This window comes from Xyrauchen texanus, chromosome 29 (assembly GCF_025860055.1).
Source record: "Xyrauchen texanus isolate HMW12.3.18 chromosome 29, RBS_HiC_50CHRs, whole genome shotgun sequence".
In the NCBI taxonomy this organism is placed as follows: domain Eukaryota; kingdom Metazoa; phylum Chordata; class Actinopteri; order Cypriniformes; family Catostomidae; genus Xyrauchen; species Xyrauchen texanus.
In genome coordinates this window covers 15182518-15194532 of record NC_068304.1, presented here as the reverse complement: position 1 = coordinate 15194532, position 12015 = coordinate 15182518, and the positions used below count along the sequence as shown (strand labels likewise).

Below are 12015 nucleotides of genomic sequence, written 5' to 3'. Positions count from 1 at the left end.
TTCTTGCAACTAACACTGCTGCCCCATTCATTCAATTCTTGAAATTTGACATTTAGTTCTTTGGAATTGTTGAGGAGAAAAAGAAACATTGTCTAATATGAAGGTGGAAACCACTGGTGTAAAACATATTTACCATTTTCCAAGTGTTTAGAATTTTTCTGAATGATATTTTCCCAGATTTGTTTCTTTTTTCAAGCTGTTCAGAACAAATAGAAAATTAAATTTAATGAGACAAATCAGAAACTAATATAAACCAACTTAAAAATGTTAAATTTTTCTTCATTCTGGACACGACTGTTACGTCACCCCCTGCTTTCTGATGTAGATATATTCGATATTGACAACACTGCCACTGTCTGAACAATCAGATCCACTTTCACAACTAGCAAACAGTCAGTCCAAAGATCGCATTTGAAAAACAAATTTTAAGTGTTTTGCAGTGTGAACGAAGCCTTAGTTACTAGCATTAGACTAATAGAATTATATTATTATTATATATTATAAAGATATCAGAAATAAATGTATTGTTAGAGTAGTTGGTGAATTATATATCCATGTAGTATGATGGGCAGGATTATATGAACACACTTCTGTCAGACTTTCATTTAGAACTTGAGTATAAACTCATTATGATTTTTAATACCTTAATGGTGTGATCACTCTCTTGTATTTTCTTGTGCTATTAAAAGAGAAGAGAATCGTGTAATGTTACACATAGATGACACAGAAATCATAATATATAATTTGAGATTAAAACATTTTCAAGATGGTTAAACCACTTGAATTGTACTGAAGCTTTTTTTCTACCTTGATGATGAATTTGCCCTTCAGCTGGTTTGGTGAAGGCAGTTGATCTGCATCTGGTTCCAATGGCTCGTTCAGGAGTTTGTCTTGGAACACATCCCGTAAAATCTCAGCCATCATTTTCTGTTGCGGTATACCACAGTGTTCTTCAATGGACAGTATCACAGGGTACCTGCCAACAGTGACATACTGATGTAGTAACAATGATGATTTTACATTTACTCTTTACATTGATGATGCCATAAAAAAAGTATATATATATATATATATATATCTGTTGTTGGGGGCTTACTCGGATGTTTTAAAAGCATGCTCGTTGACAGCCTTTACCACATCTCTAAACTTTATCTTTGAGGTCATGGTTCCACCATGGTGTATTACAGGTTCCCCTTGATCATTCCAGCAGTCCACTGCATTACACACACACAGATAATAAGGAACATTTATTTTAACCTTACAATGTAAAAGTAACTATCCTTTAATGCCAAAAAACTAAAAGAGTGATGTCAAAAACCTTTTTATATTTTTAATTTTTCAATATGAATCCTGTCATACAGATGAAGCAAAACTGACATAAAAAAATTTAAACGCAGATGTGGTTCACTAACACTCAATGCAGCGACAACCCAGCCTCAGGCAGCGTACATAAGCTTCTGTTGATGACTCACTGCGCAGTTGATCACCAGTTAAATATCTGTGGAAAAAAGTAAAACACATTAATGAAAATGTGTGTTAGGAGCAAGCATGCAGAACAGCAGTACTGACGTGTTGTGTGAAGAGTTGATCCAGTAGTGAGACAGAGGGTTGTTCATTTCCTGTGGACATATCTCGGAGAACTTCTCATCCCAAATAGAGTTTTCTTTGGAGAAGAGAAAACCAAGGAACTAAAAAGAAAGCCATGTAAAAATTGCAAATGTAAATGAACACATAGCTTAAAAGGAATATTCCATGTACAATAAAAGTTAAGCTCAATCAACAGCATTTGTGGCATAATGTTGATTTTGACAAAAAGTCATTTCGACTCATCCATCTTTTTCTATAAAAAAAAAAGTTACAGTGAGGCACATACAATGGAAGTGAATGGGGCCAATTTTTGGAGGGTTTAAAGGCAGAAATGTGAAGCTTACGATTTTATAAAATCACTTACATTGATTATTTTGTTAAAACTCATGTATTATTTGAGCTGTAAAGTTTAAATTATAAACCAAACTAAACTGATGTTCATAACCTGTACCTCTCCAATAGTAAGCTTTGGGTCATATGTTTTCCTCAAGGTATCTTCACTGAATATGGTCATCAACTCTTGTACCTGATTACAATTTTTAGCCCAAGCCTCCTACAGACAGAAAATAAACAAACTTTTTTTGAAAATAATCAAACAATTTTTGAATGAAAGTATGTTCCCTTTACAAAAGCTTCACTATGATGCTGTGCTTTTGCTAAGCGCTTTTGGGAACAATCCTAGTTGTGACCGAGCTGTGAATATGTGTGTAACACGTCAATGAACATTGACCGGAATGTATAGCCTCGGCTGATGTAATTATTAGATGCACCTGTGGCCAGGCTATAAATGGATGGATTGTCTTGTTGGAAGGTGAACCTTCGGCCCAGTCTGAGGTCCAGAGCACTCTGGAAAAGGTTTTCGTCCAGGATATCCCTGTACTTGGCCGCATTCATCTTTCCCTCGATTGCAACCAGTCGTCCTGTCCCTGCAGCTGAAAAACACCCCCACAGCATGATGCTGCCACCACCATGCTTCGCTGTTGAGACTGTATTGGACAGGTGATGAGCAGTGCCTGGTTTTCTCCACACATACCGCTTAGAATTAAGGCCAAAAAGTTCTATCTTGGTCTCATCAGACCAGAGAATCTTATTTATCACCATCTTGGAGTCCTTCAGTTGTTTTTTAGCAAACTCCATGCTGGCTTTCATGTGTCTTGCACTGAGGAGAGGCTTCCGTCGGGCCACTCTGCCATAAAGCCCCGACTGGTGGATGGCTGCAGTGATGGTTGACTTACTACAACTTTCTCCCATCTCCCGACTGCATCTCTGGAGCTCAGCCACGGTGATCTTTGGGTTCTTCTTTACCTCTCTCACCAAGGCTCCTCTCCCCCGATAGCTCAGTTTGGCCGGACGGCTAGCTCTAGGAAGGGTTCTGGTCGTCCCAAACGTCTTCCATTTAAGGATTATGGAGGCCACTGTGCTCTTATGAACCTTAAGGGCAGCAGAAATTTTTTTGTAACCTTGGCCAGATCTGTGCCTTGCCACAGTTCTGTCTCTGAGCTCTTCAGGCAGTTCCTTTGACCTCATGATTCTTATTTGCTCTGACATGCACTGTGAGCTGTAAGGTCTTATATAGACAGGTGTGTGGCTTTCCTAATCAAGTCCAATCAGTATAATCAAACACAGCTGGACTCGATTGAAGGTGAAGAACCATTTCAAGGATGATCAGAAGAAATGGACAGCACCTGAGTTAAATATATGAGTGTCACAGCAAAGGGTCTGAATACTTAGGACCATGTGATATTTCAGTTTTTCTTTTTTAATAAATGCAAAAATGTTAACAATTCTGTGTTTTTCTGTCAATATGGGGTGCTGTGTGTACAATAAAGAAAAAAAATGAACGTAATGATTTTAGCAAATGGCTGCAATATAACAAAGAGTGAAAAATTTTATGGGGTCTGAATACTTTCCGTACCCACTGTATATATTTAAAAGAGAGAATGACTGAAAGCCGGGGCAAACGATGCCCTGTTCTCGCTCTATAGCCGAAGAGGACATGCATCAGTTTTGCTCTGTTTGTTTGGGGGAAGAGCACGCTGCTCTCGCTTCCGGGAGTCAGCATCCATGCTTGGTTCTTGGGGCTCTCGCATGGATTTGGCTGAGGAGCAAGAGATGGGTTTGTCCCTTTCTCTCGCTCTCTCCCCAAACCCAGCTGGTCCTTCACATGATCTTGAAGCGTGTTCCGACGCCTCTTCGGTTCATGAGGGGGACTGCGATTCTCTTCCTGCCTCTGAGCTTTCCGTCCGCGTTAAAAAATCATCAGATGAATTGCTCGATGTGGTTACTCGTGCGGTTGCCAGACTCCAGTTGGACTGGCCACGCCAAAAAGAGACTCCCAAACGCTCCAAATTAGGGGATAGATATTTATCTAGCAATCTGGGGAAGGGAACACCTCATCAGTCCCTTCCCTTCTTTGATAACCTCCATGAAGAGCTTTCTCGCTCATGGAGGAACCCCTATTCTTCACGTGTTCACGTACCCTCGACGTCATTATATTTGACAATCGTGGGTGCTGAGGCACGGGGATATTCAGTGATGTCGCCGGTCGAAGAGACGCTTGCGGGCTATCTCTTGCCGGCCTCGGCATCGCCACTCAAAAAGCCCTCTCTCCCCTCAAAGCCTTGTAGGACAAACTCCACTTTAGTGGGAAGGGCTTATCAAGCAGCAGGTCAGGCTGGTGCTGCTCTGCACACTATGGCTGTATTACAGGCGTACCAGGCTGACATGCTGGACGATCTAAGTCTTTCTCTCCACGCAACCAAGCAAACAGCCCATGTTATTGGCCGGTCTATGTCTGCCTTGGTCACCGCAGAGAGGCACCTTTGGCTCAACCTTTCAGGCATCAAGGACAAGGACAAAGTTTTCCTCCTTGATGCTCCGGTTTCGCCCACTAGCCTATTCGGAGACGCCATGACCACGGTTATCTCCAGGTTCCAGGAGGCGAAAAGCCATGTGGAAGCCTTCGGGCAGTTCCTCCCTCGCCGCACTCAGGGGGCGGGTCCTTCGGCCCCCAGACCCACCTCGGTCCTGTTAGAAGGGAGGCTCAAAAGCAAAGCGTGGCGAGTCGTGCTCCTCCTCCCAGGGATTGGGGACAGTCTCGTCACCCTCGGCAGCCCCCAAAGCAAGACCCCAGGACCGTAATTTCTAAAAAGAAATTGCGCCTATATTTAGGGGGTATCTCCCCTCGGGTCGGGGCGCGTGCTTCACTTCACCCCTCCCGGTACCCCCTAGAAGCCTCTCCACCCCCCGGGGGTGCTGATGGTGGTGGCGCATACATGGCACAAATGCGCCTGCATGCGTTTCCTTCTAATAAGTTCATATTACAGAAGCAGCTAACTGCCAGTTTGCTTCAGTTCTGGATTTTCTGTAGAAAGAAAGGTTTGCCACGCCTTGGTGGGTGGGATGCCCTCTAAGAGGCATCCTTGCTAGGACCTCTTCATAGGGTAAGACCCCCCTTTTAAACCTCTAGACACAGCATTTGGTAGACTTCTGACTCAAGATGGTTTTTCTTATGGCAATTACGTCTCTAAGGAGACTTGGGTACCTACAGGCTCTGTCTCTTTTACCGGCCTGTTTTGAGTTGCCCCAGGTAGGACCAAAAGCATTCTTTGCACCCTCACCCTGACTACCTGCCCAAGGTGCCTTTCGCGACCCTTGGCCGGTTATTCTCTAAGCCTTCTGCTCCCTGCCGTTTGTAACGCCGGAGTCAATGTTCATTGACGTGTTACACACATATTCACGGCTCGGTCACAACTAGGATTGTTCCCAAAAGCGCTTAGCAAAACCGCAGCATCTCGTTCTGCTTTTTTCAGGGAACAAGTGTTACATACGTAACCCGAGACGTTTTCCTCATTCAACTCTGTTGTTGAATGGATGGATTCATGGACTGTTGGGTAGTAGATGGGAATGGATGAGTGTTTGTGTTGCTGGGGTATATGGAAGGATAGATAAAATATTAGATTATTATGATGGATTTGATACATAGACATCTGTCTTACTTTTTGCTGACATAAAAGGAATCGTTGAAAGTCATAGAGTGAAATTGTAGACGAATCAGGTTTATCAGTGTTCCTGCAGAAAAATACATTCGATATACTCTCAAATCATTAAAAAAAACATTAAACGGCATGAGTTCACAAGGTCTTTGAAGGTCATATCAAATCTTAAAAAAAATTGACCAATGGTCACCTTTAATGTTATAATGTCATAAGTTCATTCAAACAGTCATTAGTTTTCCATGGCCTAATTTTAGTTTCTCTCTCTCTCTCTCTCTCTCTCTCTCTCTCTCTCTCTCTCCTCCAATTTGGAATGCCCAATTTCCAATGCATTCTAGGTCCTCGTGGTGGCGTAGTGATTTGCCTCAATCCAGGTGGCGGAGGATGAGTCTCAGTTGCCTCCGCATCTGAGAATATCAATCTGCGCATCTTATCATGTGGCTTGCTGTGCATGTTACCGCGGAGACCTAGCGCATGTGGAGGCTTCACGCTATTCTCCGCAGTATACACACACAACTCACCACACGCCCCACCTAGAACGAGAACCACATTATAGCGACCACAAGGAGGTTAACCCAACATGAATCTACCCACCCTAGCAACCGGGCCAATTGGGTGCTTAGGAAGCCTGACTGGTTTCACTCAGCACGCGATGACCTAATTTCTTAGTTACACCATGTTTTTCTAGTACAATGAACTCTTATTTCAAAAGACCAAGGACATTTCAGTTTCTCATGATAACCCATTTAAAGCACAAAAAAAAAACAATGGACAATATTTTACCTCATTACGAAGGCTGCGGGACCCTTATCAAACTCTTCTAGTATCTAACAAAATGATAGACATAATATAAATCAGGTCAATATTTCTTAATTATTTAGATACGATTTAGACAAATAACCAATTGTGGCAGGGCTGAGGGCGGGGCCGGGTCGTGATCCTACACACCCGGTCCCGTATTAGGCTAATCAAGCCTCCGTTAGGGATAAAGGTCGACTGCAGAGGATTGTGCAGGAGAGAGAGATAGTTTACGGACATGTCCGTCATGTGTGTGTTTGTGTCTGCTGGATGTTGGTGAGGGCATTGATGACTTCGGCCAGCGGTGAAGGCTCCATAGTGGCGCTGTCCTCCAAACCCGGGTTCTCGGCACCACTGTGAACTGGTTTGATTGGAGCAATGGAGGAGTCAGGAGACATCGAGGCAGGTTCAAGGTCAGTCCTTTTATTATTCCCCTTTTTTAAACACAGAATCGACGGTCACCGTCGATAACAACTCAATATTCTTTTATAAAGATATATATATATATATATATATATATATATATATATATATATATATATAATGTGAGCACTCTTGGAACACACTCTCTCGGCTGTCGTGCTTACTGGACACTCTCCCTCTCTCTCGACACTTGGCGTTCCTTAAATGTCTCTCTCCGTATCACTATAATAAGACACAGGTGTTAAAGGTAATTACAAACCAGGTGACAAGCCTTACCGCTCTCTCCCCCGCACGATCCTCTGCAGTCGACCTTTATCCCTCACAGAGGCTTGATTAGCCTAATACGGGACCGGGTGTGTAGGATCACGACCTGGCCCCGCCCTCCACCCTGCCACACCAATACTGTTCAATACTAATAATGTGATAACCTCCATGTATAATAGAATTGATCAACTCATTTCTATCTATAACACTTTCTAAACAGCAAAACAAAATTGTACTCACCTTCTTCTGGTTTTCAAACATCAGAAGATTGTAGAATTTATGAAACTTCTCAAAATCCAGGACATAATCCTTCGCTCCCACCATCTAAAAATACAATGTTCAGATGTGTAATATGGTATTATCCTTATACAGTATTTATACTTGATTATTGTACAGCACATTGGTCAACAGTCTTTTTTTTTTTTATTCTGCTTTATAAATAAATTGATATTGATACAAAATGTCTACTTTCTAAAGAGTATTCAATAATGAGGAAAGTCTACTACATCATATGTGATATTCAGTTCGGTCATAATGAACAAATATTTACCTCAAATGTGTCCTTCAGAAAACGTCCACCTTGTATTTTAATATTCATCTGTGGCAAAAGAGACTTGAGCTCTTTCAGGGAGATACTGTAGGAGACAGACAGCATGAAAGAGTAGTAATGGTGTGAGGCAGGAACTATAATGAATATTCTGTTACAGTGGATGAGAAGAGAGTGTAAAAGTAAGAGAAGAACCTGTTTTTTTTTGTCTGATCAACAGAGTACATCTGCTTCCTCAGCCAACTACAGCAGAGGAAAACACAGTGAATGAAACTTATTTTTTTATGGGTTACAGAAGAACTAAGTAAAGTGTGTGTGTGTGTGTGTGTGTGTGTGTGTGTGTGTGTGTGTGTGTGTGTGTGTGTGTGTGTGTACCTCTGTATGATTACTGGTGTGTGAGCTGCCAATGTCTCCTGTCTGAGTAACTCCAGTCCTGTCAGCCATTTTTCTGCATCGTCCACTGAATCAGCTGTGCCATTGCAATATACGTAAGCATAGACAATGCAGAATAATCATAATGACATGATGAGGTGTTGTAGTGATTTAAGGCGAAGATTGAAGACAAAAAGTTGTGCCTCTTGTATATGCTCTCAAATACGTAACTAGTGTTTCTGCCATTTAGTCTCATCTATACCTTATACTGTGTTGTGCATTTATGATGTGTAAGGGATTTTATGCGTACTGCTTATACTTAGTGATTTTAGAATAAACTCAGATCCATAGAAGATGGTGAAACAGATTTTGCTGTCCTGCTGAACATCTTTGTCAGATTGCCAAATGATTCTTTGGAATTTGCTTCCCTCGTTCTCGATAAATTGCTTGAAATCCTTGAATGTCTCCCATTGGCGTACTTCTTTGATCTCAGACATGTCCACTGTAAATACACACACATAAATAAATATAAAAAAAAGGTTACTTATCATCTAACCGCTTCAAACCAGAGCAGGGTTAGCCCACAATAAAGATATTCATTGAAATACAAAATTAAGACTTCTCGAAGATTTCTCTTTTGACATTGTTTGCATCCATCAACATGAGATGTTTACCTTTATATTTTTTATTAGACTTGTATTGCTCAGACTTGTAGAATCTACTTAGATAATAATTTATTTTTTAATTATATTTTACGTCTTTTGATCATGCTACCTTTAAAAGTAAGTAAAGATTTTTCAACACCAAAGTGGCCATATCACCCTGTAGCTCAAGACTGGTCACCCACTGAAGCTAACCAGGCTTGAGCCTGGTCAGTACCTGGATGGGAGACCTCCTGGGGAAAACTAAAGTTGCTGCTGTAAGAGGGATTAGGGAGGCCAGTAGGGGGTACCCACCCTGTGGTCTGTGTGGCTCCTAATGCCCTGGTACAGTGATGGGGACACTACTGTAAAAAAGGCAGTGTCCTTTGGATGAGAGGTTAAACTGAGATCTTGACTCTCTGTGGAGTCCCAGAACAATTCTTAAAAAGAGTAGGGCTGTAACCCTGGTGTCCTGGCCAAATTCCCCCCATTGGTCCTTATCAATCATAGCCTCTAATAATCCCCATCCAATAATTGGCTCTATAACTCTACTCTCTCATCTCCACCAATAGCTGGTGTGTGTACTGGTGCACTGTGGCTGCCGTCGCATCATCCATGTGGATGCTGCACACTGGTCGTGTTTAAGGAGAGTCCCCTGTTCACTGTGTAAAGTGCTTTTAGTGTAGTGTCAGAAAAGCGCTACATAAATGTAACATTCATTCATTCAATACTTTTTTGTAGGATATATTTACAAACAAAATCTAACACCTGCAGCTATATGGTACTTGTTTGCTATAGTGTGTTAACTTTGAGGCTCCATTCGCTACTACCCTATTAGGTAACAGGATTTCTAGCATACAACATAACAAAATAACTTTGAAGGAGCACAGAAAATATTGAAAGTAACACAAGATACCACACTAGTTCTGGAAAACCAACAACTTAGAGGTGATTTAGAGCATGTACAGGAACTTGCATCAAACCACAGATGAAGAAATAACATGGAAACCAGTAGAGTTTGGTAAAAAAGTTTTAAGTCATGGCAATGTGCATATGTTAGTTTCTTTGAGTAAAAGAGACAGCTAACTGAATAAATGTAAATGTAAATACAATTTAGCTTGAACAATATATGTGTCGCAATTAAATCAACTTTAAAGGAAATAACTTACACATTCTGACTATTCTGTCATCAGAGCGTATCAAGGCCACTTGGTTGCACTCCATAATGACTTTGACAGTGAGTTTCTCAGCCCTCTGCTGATAAAGCATCATTTTGGTCCCCGACTGCAGATGCCTGATAATCTGACCCCTCTCATCTTCTGTCATCTTATTCAGCTGACTGCCGCCCTCCATCTATGCATGTGTCACACACAATTACACATGCTTAAGAGAAAAGATGCATTCTGCCTTTGCATCATGCTCTACACAAATAGCTCCATTATTACATAAAATTTAACATGGCAATAACTGTTAGAATGTGGATTAATAATTAGATTATTTCTGTGATGGATATCGAACCTGTAACACACAGAGAGAAATTCACTTACCTCCCAGTGTCAGAGTGCAAAGCAAACCGAGAAATGACAAAATTATGTTATTTTACAGATCTTTAAAAGTTCTTTAAAACATTGCATCCAGTGGAATAAACAGATTTCCAATTTAAGAAAAGCAAGCAAAAAGAGTTTGAAGAAATAAAATAATGATAACTCATAATCAATTTAATTTCCATAAACCCTCATCATGGTAGTTGCCTGGTTTGCTTGGTTACCCGGTGAATTGGTTTAAAGTAAATACTTGTGTTTATGATGCCACAGGCTTCCAAACCAATCATTGGAAACCTCTGTGCTAAACTCTCTCTACAATCAGAAATCAGTAAGGTGGACAGAAGCACAGACAAGGTTTTAAAAGAAGAGGGTGGAGGAAAAAAAAGAAAAAAAAGTTGTGACAGGAAGTGGATATTACTGAAAGGATTAAACTGTGTCAAATGTGCAGTTTCCTGAGCTTAACAGTTTCTCACAAAAGACGCTGTCTTTAGAATAGTTGTTAGGCCACTAGGTTTCAAGGTTTGAGTCCACAGCACTAGACTGACCGTAAAACAATATATTTTTAAGTTACAAGTTTAAACCCTTAAAATATTAACATACATTTGTTTACATATAAACCTTACTTTAGTTCACTCATTACTTCATGTTTTGTTGTTTGTTTTGTTTATTCAGCTTTGTTTTTTTAAATCATGAAAAATCACTAATTAAAGATATTTCTGAATACAGCAAATATTGAGCATAACAGTGTGTTAAGCATTTCAGTGTGCCTCACATTTCTTTCAATCAGTTGTTTATACAGAAGAGACATGTTTGAAAACTTTTTTTCTTTTTTTGGCTTTGAGTAACTTTTTCATGATGGTTTTGTGAACCACTACTGTTAAAATAATTAAGTAAGAATTCTTCGTAGCAGCTTAGATTAAGGACCTAAATAAGACATTTTGTGTTTCCCTGGGACCAACACTTATAAAACCGTGCAAAATGCTGTATTTGCTATATCTAGTAATTTATCATATTTATGAATAAAACAATTGGGATATGGACTGATTATCGTAATAATATTTATTATTACAACTACTATTATTTCAAAGACAATTTATATTATAATTTGAACATGCAGAGAAACACACTCTCAAATTATAGATATAAAACGTTGAAAATGATCAAATACACCCAGTTTGAACTGGAATAAATTGTAACTTAATATGATGCGTTTAGATTCTTCATAGTTACTACAGGTTTAATAAGACTGTGGTAAACTGGTTAATCAGGAAAAGACTAAGATTTTAACAGTTGGAAGGTGATAGCATATACATTTGAAAATGTATGGCAGGTCTAGTAACAATAATGTCAGGAACTACAGTATGGTATTTTCTCAGAGACTGTGGTTACCATGCAAATGAATTCAGTACTTTTTTGAAGAACAGCTTCAAAAGAATGGATAAGATCAATCAGTGTCAAGAGGACCATTCATCTATATACTTAATCTGGACTATGAAAAATGAACTACCCAATACACACAGCAGTACAGACTAGAGTGACATTGTAATACAACTCTCCAAGGAGTGAAGGAGGACACAGGGAACAGGGCTTCAAAATCACAGGTGACATTTTAATTTAGCACTCAGCACTTCTACAGACATATAATCTTTCATACAAAGAACACAGTAGGCTTCTTTGTTTCAGACTCTCTCTCTCTCTCACTGGAGGTTCTGTGGCTGCTTCTTATGCCACTCTCCCCGTGCTTACTGAAATTAGAGACAGGTGTTAGAAATAATTTAGCTCAGGTGCAAGCGCCCTTACCGCTTTCTCCCCTAGACGGGCGCTTGACCACGCCCCCGCTGCCA

General features: G+C 40.3%; 1 protein-coding gene across 1 annotated transcript in view; it reads right to left on the bottom strand.

The window, feature by feature from the left end:
* Nucleotides 1-10367, bottom strand: part of si:ch211-260p9.3 (1-phosphatidylinositol 4,5-bisphosphate phosphodiesterase gamma-2) — a 34130-nt gene extending 23763 nt beyond the window's left edge. Inside the window, exons 1-16 of the mRNA XM_052097356.1 lie at nucleotides 10175-10367; nucleotides 9797-9980; nucleotides 8297-8488; nucleotides 7990-8083; nucleotides 7810-7857; nucleotides 7618-7702; nucleotides 7308-7391; nucleotides 6366-6409; nucleotides 5586-5658; nucleotides 2039-2140; nucleotides 1570-1688; nucleotides 1413-1498; nucleotides 1097-1214; nucleotides 808-976; nucleotides 644-679; nucleotides 134-196 (exon numbers count right to left, since the gene is read on the bottom strand). Coding sequence (XP_051953316.1) covers nucleotides 134-196; nucleotides 644-679; nucleotides 808-976; nucleotides 1097-1214; nucleotides 1413-1498; nucleotides 1570-1688; nucleotides 2039-2140; nucleotides 5586-5658; nucleotides 6366-6409; nucleotides 7308-7391; nucleotides 7618-7702; nucleotides 7810-7857; nucleotides 7990-8083; nucleotides 8297-8488; nucleotides 9797-9980 — 1497 coding nt within the window. The 5' untranslated portion in view covers nucleotides 10175-10367. The remainder of the gene's footprint in view (nucleotides 1-133; nucleotides 197-643; nucleotides 680-807; nucleotides 977-1096; nucleotides 1215-1412; nucleotides 1499-1569; nucleotides 1689-2038; nucleotides 2141-5585; nucleotides 5659-6365; nucleotides 6410-7307; nucleotides 7392-7617; nucleotides 7703-7809; nucleotides 7858-7989; nucleotides 8084-8296; nucleotides 8489-9796; nucleotides 9981-10174) is intronic.
* Between the last annotated feature and the right edge of the window lie 1648 nt (nucleotides 10368-12015).